This window comes from Oryza glaberrima, chromosome 4 (assembly GCF_000147395.1).
Source record: "Oryza glaberrima chromosome 4, OglaRS2, whole genome shotgun sequence".
Lineage (NCBI taxonomy): Eukaryota > Viridiplantae > Streptophyta > Magnoliopsida > Poales > Poaceae > Oryza > Oryza glaberrima.
Genome location: NC_068329.1, coordinates 17,741,878 through 17,758,007, shown reverse-complemented (window position 1 = coordinate 17,758,007; position 16,130 = coordinate 17,741,878). Strand labels below are relative to the sequence as shown.

At 45.4% G+C, this 16,130-nt stretch overlaps 3 protein-coding genes and 1 pseudogene across 8 annotated transcripts; 1 reads left to right on the top strand and 3 right to left on the bottom strand.

Annotated features, from left to right (window-relative positions):
* Positions 1-233: 233 nt before the first annotated feature.
* LOC127771181 (2-Cys peroxiredoxin BAS1, chloroplastic-like) lies at positions 234-2,341 on the bottom strand (annotated as a pseudogene).
* Positions 2,342-6,644: 4,303 nt separating this feature from the next.
* LOC127770623 (transcription factor E2FA-like) lies at positions 6,645-11,828 on the top strand. 5 transcript variants are annotated; one of them, XM_052296410.1, is made up of 15 exons: positions 6,645-7,153; positions 8,258-8,447; positions 8,575-8,628; positions 8,791-8,876; positions 8,972-9,060; positions 9,133-9,184; positions 9,307-9,359; positions 9,436-9,486; positions 9,908-9,956; positions 10,080-10,145; positions 10,350-10,426; positions 10,502-10,712; positions 11,189-11,255; positions 11,365-11,503; positions 11,601-11,828. In XM_052296410.1, exons 1-14 carry the CDS (start codon positions 6,965-6,967, stop codon positions 11,493-11,495), a joined length of 1,365 nt encoding a protein of 454 aa, XP_052152370.1. In that variant the 5' UTR covers positions 6,645-6,964; the 3' UTR covers positions 11,496-11,503; positions 11,601-11,828. The 5 variants fall into 5 exon arrangements, with proteins under 5 accessions (XP_052152370.1, XP_052152371.1, XP_052152369.1 ...); XM_052296409.1 differs by having other exon boundaries at positions 6,646-7,153; positions 11,365-11,498; XM_052296411.1 differs by lacking the exon at positions 11,601-11,828 and having other exon boundaries at positions 11,368-11,496.
* A 181-nt stretch (positions 11,829-12,009) lies between these two features.
* Positions 12,010-13,089, bottom strand: LOC127770624 (uncharacterized). Its single transcript, XM_052296413.1, has 3 exons — positions 12,738-13,089; positions 12,471-12,659; positions 12,010-12,379 (listed from the first exon to the last, which is right to left on the bottom strand). Exons 1-3 carry the CDS (start codon positions 12,948-12,950, stop codon positions 12,221-12,223), a joined length of 561 nt encoding a protein of 186 aa, XP_052152373.1. The 5' UTR covers positions 12,951-13,089; the 3' UTR covers positions 12,010-12,220.
* A 542-nt stretch (positions 13,090-13,631) lies between these two features.
* Positions 13,632-14,788, bottom strand: LOC127770625 (putative lipid-transfer protein DIR1). 2 transcript variants are annotated; one of them, XM_052296414.1, is made up of 2 exons: positions 14,348-14,788; positions 13,632-13,930 (listed from the first exon to the last, which is right to left on the bottom strand). In XM_052296414.1, exons 1-2 carry the CDS (start codon positions 14,692-14,694, stop codon positions 13,876-13,878), a joined length of 402 nt encoding a protein of 133 aa, XP_052152374.1. In that variant the 5' UTR covers positions 14,695-14,788; the 3' UTR covers positions 13,632-13,875. The 2 variants fall into 2 exon arrangements, with proteins under 2 accessions (XP_052152374.1, XP_052152375.1); XM_052296415.1 differs by having other exon boundaries at positions 14,352-14,784.
* Between the last annotated feature and the right edge of the window lie 1,342 nt (positions 14,789-16,130).

Below are 16,130 nucleotides of genomic sequence, written 5' to 3'. Positions count from 1 at the left end.
AAGATAAGTTTAGAATCCATATATAGAAATAAAATTTACAAATAATATAAATTAGGAATTAAAATAAGGAATATTGGAAGAAGAGTATAGAATCCATATAAGAATTTAAAATTCAGAATAAAACTAATAAAATTTAAGTAGAATTTAGAGTACATATAGAAATACAATTTACAAATAACTAAAATTCAAAGGAATATTGGAAGTTCGCTCTCATGAACACACACAAAATTATGTTGTTATTTTAATATATTTTAATAATACATTGAGAAAACATAGATGCTATTATAAGAGAAAAAAATATAATGATGCTAGCCGCGCAATCTGCGCGGGCCACTATGCTAGTTGATTTGGTGACATCGGAAATCAGCTGGTATTTAGATCACCAAGACCACCGGATTTCCTATCTGTCTGAATCCATGCAAGATGGGAAAACTGCAAACAAAAGATATTTCAAAGCCAAATTAGTATGCGACACTTATGAAGCATAGGTTGTGGCCACTTATTAAATATTTATAGTCGACAGAGTAACAGTGAATGATACCTATAAGATAAAAAAAATGAAATGCTTAATACAGAAGCAGAAAGAGAGGATAGTAAAAAATAAATTACAGTACCACTACTGCCTACAAACTACTCACTGTAATAGTAGCAAAATCAATACTTTTACTGGATATAATATGTGATAATTATTTGAGTATGCAATGAGTCTCCTTGGCAGAAGCAAACCAGAGTATTAAGACGTTACATCAGTCTCATTTCTCAAAGTTGTTTCAAAATAACTGAATTGAATGTTTATAACGCTATTGTCTAAATATTAGAGAGCATCGGTTTTTACTTCCATTCAATATTTCCATAAGGCATAACAAACACCACACATTTCATTATAATACAGAATGAAAGTTCAACACGTGGCAATCTTATGTTAAAACTTATGGCCTAATGCAAGGGTTCATCTAATGCTCTATATTCAGACGTTAAGAACAAATAGAATATTGATCACATAACGAGGAAAGCTAAAATATTGATCACAACCTTAAGGCATTCAAGAAACCACAAATATTATCAAGAGAAAAGCTACATGTCCAGATGGAATGGAAATACGAAATTCTCAAAAGAGCAACAGACCAGGTAACGACACCGTAACAACATCGAAAGTCATGCGGGTAAAAGTTAGCATACCACACTGTCAATCGAAACACCGAGAACTTCAGTATTTATCTTCTCAAACTCCTCATATCTGTCGCTGAAAGCAGTGATCTCTGCAGAGCTTACAAACATGCATTCAGACTTTAGGAATGAAAAAAAACTGAAAAAAAAAGGCATTTCCATGACAGAGCACGACAAAGTCAACGCATCTGTTGGACAGACGAACGTGAAGTCCAGGGGGTAGAAGAACAGAACCACATATTTTTTCCCCAATATACTCAGACAGCTTGACCTGCATATACAGAAGGAGTGAAGGACACGACCAACGAAGATATCAATTGGAAGCACGATCAACCATACAGCTTCTACATTAAACAGCCGTGGATATGGACTTAACATCTAATCTAGACTACCAATCGAATAGACCACTTTTTTTTTCTTTTGGCCTGGCCCAAGCCAATTAATCCCCTATGATGAATGTAAATTTTTTTTGATAATTTCACACTTTTTTCGTTGCCCAATTACTTTAATTGACATTTGTGAGGATGACATGTGGGACCATATGAGTGAATGAAAGTGGGCTAGAATGTCAATTTATCGAAACCATTGAAAAGAGTGTTAAATTATCAAATCTCGCCGTGAATTACACTGCCAATCAAATAGGCCCCATTTTTTCCTGGGCCAATTAATCCCCTATGTCGAATAACACTGCCGCGCGTGCGTGCGTGGCGCAATGTAGCTGTGGATGTGGTTACCGGATTACCGCCATACCTTGATGAACCCCTGGTCGAACACGGCCTCCGCCTCGAAGTCCGGCGCCTTGTTCCCGACCAACGGCAGGTCCCCCTGCGCACGCACACACGCGGCCGCGCGTCAATCCCAACTCTCACAGAGGCACCAATGCCACCCCAAAAAAATCAAACATCAAATCGCGCCGAACCTCGCCTCCGGCCCGGGCGACGAAGCTGCGGGCCCTAGCCGATCTCGAGGCGGCGGCGGCGGAGAGGCGCAGGGACTTCCCGGCGGAGAAGGGAGCGGGGGAACGGCAGGGACGGCTGCGACGGCGCTGAGACGGGCACCTTCGGGGAGGCGAGAGGCGCCGCGGCAGAGGAGACGGAGAAGGCGCACGCCATCGCCGTGCCTTGTCGAGGTCGAGGCGGGCGGGGGTTTGGGCCGGGTGGGCGCGGGCGGGCGCTGATTTGGTGCCGCAGTCTGTTTCAGCCCTCGTCGTTCGGCCTAGAGACGAGGTCCAGACTGCTCCTTTCAGCCCATTTGCAGAAGACTGCGTTTGTTCTCTTGAGTACGGAACACATTTCCTCCGCACGGAAAATAGAGCGAAACATTATGTTCCCTCCGTACGAAAAATAGAGCGAAACATTTTTTTTATGATTAATTTAATATTTACTAATTTAAGTAGCTTTCGTATATAAACCTTGTGAAAAAAACACACCGTTTAACAGTTTAGGAAGCGTGCGCGTGGAAATCGAGGTGGAGGGAGTTGGGAACTAGCTGCCCGAGTGAAGGTGGAAGAGAAACGCTGCCGCTCGTCGGCCATGGCCATCGACCTCACCGCATGCCGCTCTCGGACTTTCCTCTGATGTAGAACCATTCTACGTCAGAGGATCTGGTAACGTTTGCGAAATGGAGGAAGATATTTAAACGGGTGACGTGCCGCCCTCTCAGTGGCCACAGTCAGTGCCACGTGGATTGGGTGGTTCGGTCCAGCTCGGCTTTTTCTGTTGGGGATTCTGATGCTTTGACGATCCATGGATTCGAGAGGTTTGGATCCTACTACTTCTTGGCCCCAACAGAAGCTCAACCTAGGTTGCATTTTATAGGACGTGAGGATAAATGATAGGAATAAGTTCACTTGTCATCCCTCAACTTTACATCGAGGCTACATCCCCAATCCCCAATACTAGATATGTTAACCCCTCAACTGTTCAATACTATGCAAAGTAAATCCCTCGACAGGACGAATGCCTGATTTAGTTGACGTGGCATCCTAGTTAGCAATAAAAATTAAAAGAAATACGTTAGGCCTACATGTCAGCCCCATCATCCTTCTTCTCTTTTTTTCCCCAACCTAGGAGATAGGGGGAGGTAGCCCAACGCCGGCGGGAGAAGAGGTGGCCAGCATGACCGGGAGGAGAGGGGGGAGAGGCAAAAGAAAGTGAAATAGGCGACCAAAAGCCGCCACGGCGCCCCACCTATAAGGACTGATTGACCGAGACGGCGTGCGCGACCAACGGTAGCATCTCCCTGTCGCGGCGGGCGCTTGTCATTGCGGTGTCGCCTTGACTCAATACTACCGCATATCTCGCTGACTCCTCTAACGAGCACCGCAAGCCGAGCAGCAACCCTCCCGCCGCCGGTGATGGCCATGGCCGGTAGGACGGTGGCTGCTCCCGCTGACGAGGCCGGCTGCCTCTCCCCCCTCTCCCGTCGGCCGCTCCCGCCGCCCCCCTCCCATTCCCGCGCAGGCCGCCTCTTCCCCCACCGGCGTCGGGCTGCCTTCCCCTCTCTCCCAGGCTAGGAAAAAAAAAGAGAATAAGTATGATAGGGCTGACATGTGGCCCTACTTATTTTTAAACTTTTTTTCTGACTAGGATGCCGCATCAGCAAAACCAGACATCCATACTGTCGAGAGACTTAGTATGATTTTGAACAGATGAGGGGTTAGACATTTCTGGTATTGGAGATTAGAGACATCATACACACTCGATGTAAAGTTGAGGGACGATAGTGAACTTATTCCTCATTTGATTGATGTCAGCCGGAGCTGTGCTGCGGCGTAAATGCGGCCGGCCCATTCAAGTCCTCCTTGCATGTACGGCCGATGGAGTCGGTGAATTGGTTCGGGCAGGACTTGACGCTCGCCGTCGGCCAGAATCCGGATTGCTCTCTCTAACGCCGGTGGCGGCGCCATCGATATCTTTGCTTCGCCTGGTCCTAGACTCCTAGGTGCCCTCGACGAAGACGAAGATGGGTGTTCTCTGAATGCTGAACCTAGCGGGGGCAGCGACGAGTCGGTGAAACAAGTTTAATTGGAGGCAGCGGTCGGAGCGTCCTATGCACGTCACCTACGGGCGGTGGCGCACTGGTGTTCTATAAACCGGAGGCGGTGTTTAAAAACCCCCAACCTCTGTTGGGGATTCTACGGGATGCTCGATTCTGTTGTTTGACCAGATCGATTGTATCAACTAATTGTCGCATGTCTGTCCGGTACTCATTGTCACATAAAAAACAAATCTACAACGCTATACGATATATATTAAGGCTATTCCTAACCCAAAACACTAGACGTAGTTTTCATAAACTCCACATCATTGAGAAACTAGTTCTAGACACTACTCTTCCAATACAAACATCACTATTCCATACTTAAATTTAATGCTACTTATCTCACATAATGTTTTGGATGTTGTGTAGAAACCATGTCTCATGGAAGACATAGTTTCCTTCTCTTTCCTTATTTATTTACTTGCCACATCATTTTTCATCCTATGTAGCAGCTTATTTAATGCTATGGACACCATCTTAATTATTGGATTGGGAATGGCTTAATACTACGTCTAAACAGAAACCAATCCTGGGTGAATCTAGGATTTAGAAATTCAAGGTGCCATCTACAAGACGTTAGAACGCACTTACAGCTTAGTGAACAGTGGTGTGTAGTGTGGAACTGTGGATGCGTGATCGGCATCATGCATGTTAAAATGATGAACCTATAGAGATCATCTTTTGTTTGCACTATTATGCAGAATTGCACATAAATTTGATATTTGCAGTCACCTTTTTTATAATTATTGAAATTGTACAATAATTTGCTGCAGCACTAATATATACACAAAATAATTATTTTTGTGGCGAAGTAAACGTAGCTCAATTAGTTAGGTTTCTTATGGTTGAAATAATCCACACAGGTTCAAATTATAGATTTTATACGAGTGCTTATATGATAGGTATATACATATCCGTCGATAGCGAGATGCCGGTGATGACTTCATCAATTTCAAGATATGTCGGTCTAGTTTTCTAATGACTTCACTAATCTCAAAATATACCTGGCCAATTTTTCCAAAGATACTAAGGATCTATTTGGGGAAGCTTCTAGCTGTTGCAGCTTCTCCCAAAATCAGAAGCCCCCTAAACAATACAGCTTTTGGTACAGATTCTGAGAAGATGTAGTTGTAGAATCCAAAATAAACTAGAGGCCAGAATCTGGGAAGCCTGACTTTTCCAGATTCTTAAAAGCTGGCTACATACCAGCCGCTTCTTAGAATCGATGGTGTTTGGTTGCAAGGACGGGATGTGATGAACCCACTTTTTAGGAGTGTTTGGTTGAGGGGCGAGTGGGTTGGGTTGATCCATAGAGAGGAATATTCCTCTCAAATTTGGGACCAAGCCATCCGGCAAAATCGGCCGGACGAACTCATCCCACTTGGACGGAGCACACGGCGTCAACTTGCCTCTGCATCCGCCATCGTTGTTCACGCCTGCCGCCACCTCCGCGACCGCCGGCACTCCGCCATGACCAGACACCGCCACCTCCACGACCCACCGCCACTCCTCCGTCTCCTCCGCGAGCGGCTGCCGCCTCTCCTCTGCGAGCGGCGGCCGCAACCTCGCCTCCGTCGCCTCTCCTCTGTGAGCAGCCGCCGCCTCACCTCTGTGAGCGGCGACCGCAGCCTCGGCTTCTCCATCTCCTTCGCGAGCAGCGACCGCAGCCGTGCCTCATCGGTCTTCTCCACGTGCGGCGACCGCCCCTCCGCGACCCACCGCCTCTTCGCGAGTGGCTGGCGTCCTCCGCGATCCGCCACCACCTCTGCTCCGCGAGAAGCGGCCGCCGCCTCGCCTCCGCCGCCTTCTCGCTCGTCTGTCCGCCTACTGGTCGCCGCTGCTCCTCTTTCTGCCTGCTCGCTCGTTCGCTTGTCGAGTCGTCAGCCGCGCCATCCCTACTCCGCTTGCTCGCTCGCCGAGTTGCTGGGCCGCGCCTGTTGGGATCGGATGTGGGTTGACGGTAGCCACAAACAGCGTCCATCCCATCACTCCCTCATCTTTTCAACCAAACAAAGAATGATCTCATCCTATGAACCAAACATACGTGTGAAAAATCATCCCATCTCATCTAGTTTTAGAACCAAATACATATAATCCTAAAACCAAATACTTCCTCCGTTTCACAATGCAAGTCATTTTAGCATTTTTCATATTTATATTGATGTTAATGAATCTTCTTGTGGAAATGCTAGAATAACTTATATTTTGAAACAGATAGAGTACATGTTTAAGCTCCCAAAACAGCACTTAGATGTGCGTGTGTATGTTTATACGGAATCGTTTTATTTTACATGGGGGATGGTGAAATTTCCTCCTAACGCAGCCTAGACCGCCAACAACAAAGCCGCGGGCGTAGGATAACACCAACTACCACGCCCGCGATATTTTGCACGCAGCCCCTCCATGAAGAAGCCGTGTCTCAAACCCGCGCCCCTCCCCGCTGCCTTCCCTTCCAGTTCCGGTCTTCCAGTCCACATCCACATCCATCCACACCTCCCCCCCCTACACGTCCGCGACTCGACTCGCGAACGCGGCTAAAAATTTCCCTCCCTTCCCCCCACCCTCGTTTCCTCCTCCTCCTCGCATTCTCGCTCGCACAACCTCGCGCTTTTCCCCTTAACCCCGCCGCCCCACTCCCCCCACCTCCCCGCCTCGTCGCCGCCCGCCTTGCCGGGACCCTAGCTCCGTCGGACGCGTCCGGGGGTGGTGATCGCGGCGCGCCCGCCCGATTGGGCGCTTCTCGCGGATCGGAGGCATGTCGTCGGGAGGAGGCCGTCCGCCGGCGGCGCAGCACATCGTGCGGTCGGTGCGGCAGCGGTTCGTGCCGCTGCCGCCGCCGCTGGCGCGGGCGCCCTTCGCGGCGGCCCCCGGCGATTACCACCGCTTCGCGGCGGCGTCCCGGGGCGGCGAGATCGAGGAGGGGATTGTCATCAGGAGGACACCCGTGAGTTGCCGTTTTTGAGCTTATTACCGAAGAGGTTTTTTTACTGTGTGCACCAATTGATTGGCTAGTTTTTGTTTTTTTCTTCTCGGGGATGGTTTCTGTGCGGGTTTCTGAGGTTCTGTGCGGCAGCTATTTGGCGGTACAAGGTGACATGGCGGTTCAATTAAACGGCATTTCCAGTTATTTTATTTGGGGGTGTTTGGTGTAGATTAACATGTGGATTTGGGTGAATTCGTGGGCGGCTTGTTACAGTCGCCAAATACTTTGGGGAAGATTAGAATTACTACTGTCTATGAATCTATCTATTCAGTCATGTGGTATTGACGCCAAAGTGGAAGGCTTTGTGAAATGTCTGTCTTCTGGTATATTTTTGTTTTGGGTTACTGGGTAATAGCTCTTCACTTATCCAAGCCACCCACTTGAAACTTGAAAATTGCATTGCGTCGGCTTGGATAGTATGATGGTACTATAATAGGATTTGGTACTTTCTAGGACATGTAGATGTGTCCACTGCTGTTTTACCTTAGTCGCTAGTAGCTTGGAAGATAATGTCAGCAATTCGGATAGATGCTTCTGTCATGATTCTAAATTGGAGGACAATGTATCTGAATGACGTCTGAAATGCGTATTCTGCTAGAAGTTGTGTTCATCTAGTCATCTTCAGTGCATTTGCTAGGAAGCAGTTTTATTTACTCGTGATTGAGAGTATGTTAGTTATTGGGGGTCCTCATGGATCACATTGGGGAAATACTCTCCTCCATGTGGAAATGCACAAGGCGGTTGTAGCGGCAAACAGGTGTGCTGGTGCAGAAACACATATCATTTCACAGGATTATGAAATGGATATTGCTGATAGTTATCTTACAAATTCAATGACCACCAATCATTTCACCAAAGCAGTTATACACCTATGCCTGGCATTGCTTGTACCCTTGCAAGTGTTTTCTTGGATCATGAGATTGTAATGTAGGTGTTGCTATTTATTTTTATCTAGCTTATTATGATTCATGTGTTAACTTGTCAAGTTTTCAATTCGCTTGAGTTGACCACTACATAATACTATTGCCCATTTTACGAATGCATGATCCCCCTTTATGTGCACAGCTGAAAAGAAAAACTCCATGTGGAGAAAGTGAGGCTGCTGAGTCAAGTGAACGTATGATGACTAGCCCTGGGTTTACTGAAGGAGTTGGCAGCCCACTTATGACCCCAGTTTCTGGAAAATCTTCTAGGACAACCAAATCAATGGCTAAATTCAATAAAGCTGGACCTCAGACGCCTATATCCAATGCTGGCAAGTAGAAACTTCCTCATCAGTGACATTGATTAAGTTAACAGTATTTGTTTATCACAGCTTTGTTCTGTTTTCTTTATACTTGTTTCCTGTGACTAATGCAATGCACACACATTTGTATCTGCAGGTTCACCTGGAAATCCATCCACTCCTGCCAGTTCTCGCTATGACAATTCATTAGGTGATCATAGCAGTCCCTCACCTAGAACTTTCAATTGTGGAAATCTAAATGTTAAATGTACCATTATGAATTTTTGGTGCTTTATAAATGTAGTCACATCATCTCATTTGATGCAGTTTACTCTCTTTTTAACTGACAGCTATTCATGTGATGTTTGTTCAGGACTATTGACCAGAAAATTCATTAATTTGCTCAAGCAGGCTCAAGATGGCATTCTAGATTTGAATGATGCTGCAAAGATATTAGATGTATGGGTAACCCCGCCCCCCCCTCTCTCATTTTAACAGTCATGTCTTTTCGTTAGTCTTACTACAGGTTTATATATGGTTTCCAACAAAAACAGGTTCGGAAACGGCGCATATATGACATAACAAATGTACTGGAAGGAACAGGTTTGATAGAAAAGAAGCTTAAGAACAGAATCCGTTGGAGGTAATCTTTATCTTCTGTTTCCCTTGTATGCTTGTATTTATGGTGTGAGATGCTAACCTCATGGCATCACAGGGGTTCGGATGACTCAGGAACTAACCTTGATAGTGATATTTCATGTCTCAAGGTACCTGCCGGTCTACTTTTCTCATTTACGCAATCATGTTAAAATCTATATACTCATGGCAAATTTATCTGAATGTTTGTAAAAGAAGTTCTGAGTCTAAGCTGCCTTCGGTGTTCTTGCAGACCGAAGTTGAAAACCTTTACATCCAGGAGCAAGCTTTAGATAGAAGTATAAGGTTGGTAGCTTTTGGAGGTTCCAAAATCTGAAAATTATCGGCAGTAATTTCTTATGTTCCTGATTATTTGTTGCAGTGAAATACGGGAAAAGATGGAGGAGTTAACTGAAGACGAAAGCAACCATAGGTAGTGATGTTCCTGTTTGTTGGGCATGCTAGCATGCCATTTTTTTTTAATAGTTTTCACTTTGCACCGAGTGAATTGACCCGAGTTTCACTTTGCACTGGGTTTCGTGAATCCTTTCACCATATCCCATTACACCTTACAACCATCATCCTCCCTGCTTGCTTCTACTTGATCTAGATCAACCACCAGTCAACCATCTGACATCATAGACTTATCATGCACAAATTTCCACCATTCGTCAAGACTGCAGCGTCAAAGCTGGTGTTTTCTGCAACATATCTTCTCTAGAACTGGTGCAAAATGGAAGTATTGGCAAAGCCTGGTGGAAAGTTAAACTCGTGACAATTTACCTGTTGCAAATTGTAATATGCTTATACTGTGCAATCATGTACTGAGCTATATTTTTTGTTCCTGTTTTTAGGTGGCTATTTGTTACTGAAGATGACATCAAGGGACTGCCCTGCTTTCAGGTTTGTCTATGTTATTAAGGAAGGCAATATTGTTATTGATCTAATTTTGTTTAACATAAAATTATGGGGGCTGTGCTGAATTAAAATTTTGATGTAACTTATTTGGCTTTTCTCATTCTGCAGAATGAAGCATTAATCGCAATAAAAGGACCTCGTGGTACTACAGTTGAAGTTCCAGATCCTGACGAGGTAATAAACACTAAATGACTTCTCCATATAAACAATACTTGATGATCAACTGCTACTCCCTCCATTTCATATTGTAAGTAACTTTGGGTTTGTCCTAAGTCAAACATTTTCAAGTTTGCGTAAGTTAGGATAAACTCAAAGTGACTTATACTATGAAATGGAGGGAGTATTAATTATTTCATTTTTTTTTCTTTCCATAAGCAGGCTGGTGATTATCTCCAACGGAGATATAGAATATTATTAAGGAGTACAATGGGCCCAATAGATATTTACTTGGTTAGGTAACACTTCATTCTTCTCTTGAAGCTTTTGCCTCAAAAGAAATTATCTGATGAACACCCTTACTATATTATCAGTCAATATAAGAAAATGGAGGAGCTAGGTGAAACTGCAACACCTCCAAGGCATGCAAGTGTTGTAGAGCCTCCCTCCATAGCAACAGAAGCTGGACATAGCAGCAAGCAGACCATGCCGTTGAATGTTCAGCAGGATATCCAGGAAACTCCGGAGCTTAATGCTTCACGTGCTTTTGGAAGGATGAAGAAGATTACTCCTTCAGATGTTGATGTAAGTTATGTTCTAAAACATTTTTATGCAATTTAAATTAGAATTATATGGATTTTGCGTTTTATAAAAATAAATTCCTGTGCAGGGTGGCAGAACTCATGATCATGTCATTGAGCTAAAAACAGCATCCCAATTCACACATTTGAAAATTTTGATGCTGCACTAGCTGCATAATTTTGAACTCCCCTAGTATCTTGATTTTTAGTCAGCAGCTTTAGTTGAAAGCTCAATGTTACAGAACTTCACATATGGACGATTTAGTATAGCAGAAGTGCAAAAATATCTTAAATTGCTGATCATGTGTTTGACATAATTCTTGTTTAAAATAATAAACAGCTAAATTTCTGGAACCAATAACAAAAAATTACAAGCTCATTCTTGTAGTTCAGTTATCTTACACTGCTATAGCACTCAATAATAGACAAATTACTTATGTGGTAGACTCTAACCCATGATATCCTTCTACACCTTTGCAGACTGATGCTGATTACTGGCTTCTCACCGATGATGATATCAGCATTACTCATATGTGGACAACAGCATGTATCCTTGATGAAATATAGTCATTGGGGTTTTTTTTTTCTCATATACTATAAGAGCTTACAAGTTGCACTGTGCATTGAACTTTGAAGTACTTTAACATGATAACCAGCAGAAATGCAGTGGGATCAGATTGACACCAACGACTTCTTAGCTGAAGAAATAAGTGACACCCCATGTGCACTCAACCAGCCGTCTGCTGCAGCCAGTGAACCTACAGGCGTGGGCTTCAACCATGGATAACCAGTAAGGTTTACTGCTAGACCAGATCTACTGATGTCGATTGAGGTTATTCGGTATGACTTAATTCCTCCGGTGGTTTCAATGGGAGTCTGCATCCTTTCCCAGAGAACAGGAAGTGCAGGCGCAGCGTGAAGATGTACATACTAAGATAGTCAGATAGCCATTTTTTTCTGGATTGGCGGTATGGATCTGAAAACATATTTGCTTATCACTCCACTTATGATTTGATTACCCTCCTGTTCCAATGGTGATCGATATGATTGTACATAGAGGCGTTGCTGCGTTGTGTTATTTTTATAGCTCACTCAGGTTCTTTCTCCCAGCTTAAGCTACTTGGTAGGGTCAGTCTGTAAATATTTCGACTAGGGTGTACAGCATATGAGCAACCATTGTTCTATGCAAGTTTCATGCAGAAAATGTTTTAAAAAAAGGCTTCTGAATGTTCTGGCTGTGTACCTATGATTAATAACTTAATGAGTGTTTGAATCTGCACAACACCCATTTCTGCTAGTAGTTTAATTCGGGATACACTAGATCATTATACTGTTTTAGCATGTGTTTGTACAAAAGTAGCAGCAGATTTACTGGGTAGCCCTCTACTTGAACATCTAAGCTTACATACATGATTCACATACCACTAGTATATATACTTGTCATGATTCAGTACGAACGAGCCAAGATCAAAACGAATTCACGCATTCAAAGATTAAAGTATACTTGATGGATCAGTCGCCCCCCTTCTTGATCCTCCCAATCCAGCTGGCCACCACCGGCGTCAGCGCCACCGTCGGCGGGAACCTGATCGGCGACGCCGCCTTGTGCGCCGCGTAGGCCAGCGCGAACGTCCCCACCTTCCCTCCCGTCTCCCCCGTCGCGATCCCAACCTGCGGCAAAAAGCAGGGGAGCCACGTGAGCCACCGCCGCCGGCCGGTGAGCCGCCGCAGCCCGTGCGAGCAGAGCAGGAAGACAGCTCACCTTGCCGAGGAGGTCCTGCACGTCGACGCCGGCGCTGACGAGGAGGTAGCAGAGCGTGAAGGAGATGAGCGAGAGCGTGATCGAGGTCGCCATGTACGCGCCGCCGTACTTGGCCAGGAGCTCCTTCGCCTGCTCCGTCCTCGACTTCCTCGTCTTCCCCTCCTCCTCCCCTTCCTTGGAGCTGAACACCTGCGGCAAATTCGATTGCGCTCACGATCGATTTGCTCTCCAACTCGACAAATATAGCTGCCTGCGCCGCGTGCTTACTTTCCAGAGGCCGAACTCGAGGCCGTACTTCTCGGTGATCTCCTCGGCCGTCTGGGCCTCCCCCTCCTTGGTCTCCTGCACGGCGGAGAGCCGCCACCGGGGAGGCCGAGAGGAGGCGAGGAGCCGCGGCTGCCTCCGCTGCTGCAGCAACCGGTGCTGGTGCCTCGCCGTGGGCGCGGCGGGGTTGGCGAGGAGGAGAGCCCCAGCCGCCATGGAAGGACCACGTGCGCGGATGGTTTACGAGGGAAGCGAGCGAGCGCGAGGTAGAAGAAGAGGAGGAGGAGAGGTGAATGGGGACGCAGAGGCTGGAGGGGAATCAGGGGATAGGGAGATCGAGCCGCCTGGTTTGCTCGTGGTGGTGGTGGTGGTATTCACGGGCGATATGCTCGTGATGGACGGCTGAGATTGAGCGTTTGCCACGGCGTTGGTGAGTTTCTGGGCTGGGTTGCGGGAGGAAGCCCAGCCCACGAGGTGGCAAACGTGAGGCGGGAGCACGTGACAAGTAGCCCGTTGCGGCGCCACGGAGCAGGGAGCACCGGCGTCTGATGGGAAAATGTACGGCAGAAACTAGACAACTACCGTTGAATTGAAAAATAAACGTATGAGATTCGTATTAATCATCACGAGTAAGAATTTCACTCGTAGATTTACTCATGAGTAAAACTTTTATTGAGAGAAATTTTCACTCTATGGTGACGTAATAAATCTCGGACTTTTAGTTTTCAATTAGTAATTTTTAGGTTTTCACTATGTATTTTCCTGCATCTGACACACGCAACAGTGTGACAACAACACAGACAACATGCCATGCCATGCCAGTCTATAGTTTTGTGTGGTGTATCTGCATACGCTCATTGCTACGTAGATGTTCGGTATACGTATCAGTCGGGCGGATAGTAAACTTTGTCCATTCTCATTACAACCTCAAGCAGCATATGCGGACAGGATTACACTAGCAGACCATTTGCAGCGCACGAGATTAACCAGTGTTGACGTCCCAACCATGTAGAGTTGCTTTGCTAGCTCGATCATACTTATTCATCAGCAGTACAGGGTATAGCTAGCACACTTAAGCAACAGTATTATAGGAGTAGTATGCTGTAAGCGATCTGTAGGTAGCTTTTAGTGGCGCCAGAGCCTAAACAAGGCCGTCGTACGTCGTTATCAGCCCTGCAGGCTGGGCAGCGTGTAAGCTACAAAAGGCAGAGAACCATCACACTTGTCATATACTTGGTTTTAAAATATAATCATTTCTATGTGTTTCTTGAACTGTATCTGGATATATAGATATCCAAATATGTTTCGAAAAATACGCAAAAATGTTTATATTCTACGACAGAGATATTATATACTACATCTGTTATCACTTTGATTTTTTTTAAAAATCAAATTTATTTAGCTTCGATCGAGTTTATAAAAAAATATAGTAATATTTTTAATATAAAACGAATAAATTATCAAAACATATTCAATATTAGATTTAATAAAACTAATTTAATGCTATAATTGTAATCTTTCTATAAATTTAATCAAACTTTTAAAAAGTCTGACTTGTAATATGAAACGGTATAATATGAAGCTAACCAAAGCTCTTCGCACGCAATACGTACGTACCGCCGCACTTGTAGCCGACGGGGCGGTTGGCGAGTTTGCAGCGCTTGGGGATGGTGATGGCCACCTCCGGCTTGACGCCGGAGCGCCTCACGGTGCTGGACAGCAGCACGGCGCACAGGCACGCGTGGCTCTGGTGCGTGCCGATGTCGCGCACGGCCGCGCAGCACGCGGCCGGCGGCCGGGCCCCGGGGTCCTGCGCCGCCTTCGCGCACGGCGCCAGCTTCAGCGCCACCTTCTCCGCCGGCGTCTTGCCGCACTTGCCCGCGGCGTGCGCGACCTGCCACGGAGCGGCGATGGCGGCGGCGGCCGCCAGGAGCAGGAAGATGATCGGGGACGACCTCATTGTTTGTTCCTACTGCTAGCTAGCGTTTCTGATTTCTGATAGCTTCTTGTACTTGTGTTCTATAAGCTCGTTGGCTACTACTCCCGGCTCGCTTGGGAGCTGGTTATATAGTGCTGGGCGTGCGTGAAACCGATCGATCAGGAGCGGAAACGTTATGACGGTTATGACACAAAAACGAGATGAACATATATGGATACCGGGGACACTTGGCAATCCCGGTCAATTAATGGAATAGGCTAGCAAAGTAGCACTACGTACGTGCAGAAATATCAGGACGATACATGTATAGAGATGATTCTTAAAACGATGTGTAAATATATTATCTCAGAAGTCATTCTGCAAACTCAACCTGACAATAGATGATACTCTCTGCATAGTGTCAGATGTGCTTACGATTACAACATGTTTGGTTTAGTGGATAGAATGGTTACACGAATTGTCTCGCTATTCTACTATGTAAAGTTACTAAAACACTGTTTCAAGAAACTCCTATCTAAGATCCCTAAATTTAGGGGCTCCCTACTCTAGTCTTCATATTCTCTAAAGTCATAGCACTCCTATCCGACTTGTTAGTGATTGTGTCATCTATCCTCCCACACATGATCTACTGTCTATTTTTTTGTCACTAGGATTTGTGAACTTCAAAAATCAAACTTTATTATATTTTGTGTTTTAGCTTTCACAATTCGTCTAATCACACGTTTTTTAGTTCAGTCCCTAATACTCGAGAGTTTAACAGTAAACACAACATTAATTTGACTTAAAATTAGGACAAGCCATTTATGTGCACAAAATAAGTGTGGCAGGTCGTGGCGTGTGCTATGTTTAACACAAGGAACGTGTGAGGGTGTGACACACCTTCGCTTAATTAGTAGCGTGTGTACTGTGCACCCTAACAAGTATGCCTTATGTGATGACCTGCAGGCCAAATGGCTAATGCACATGATACTTTGTTGCATGCGAGGTCGAACGTTCTCATAATTTAACCACATATAAGGTATGGAGATATTAGTTAGCAATGTTAGTACAAAATGGCCTCCGGAATTGGGGAAAAGAATAATCATAAGGCCTATTCGGTTAATCCCTGTCAGGAAAGAATTTGAGGGGATTTGAAATTATTCCCCCTCCAATCCTCTTTAAACCTCTCCAAACCGAACAAGGTCTAAGAGTGGTATACGTACACCCCACAACAAGTTTGCGATTTTGTAGGAGTATCGCCCTATATTTCGTTTGAAGCCAAAGCAGCGAAATTTTGTGAACAATGCGCCCCATTTTAGTTTGTTTTCACGGTGTTTTTCAGCGGAAGCAGCAAACGCGGGGCCTGGTGGATCCATCATTTTGCTCTGCACCTCCTATATGTGATAGAGAAATTTGTGCCCTCTGCGATGAACGATACATCTACTAGAAGATGGTGCACCAGTGTCCACGTGTAGCAA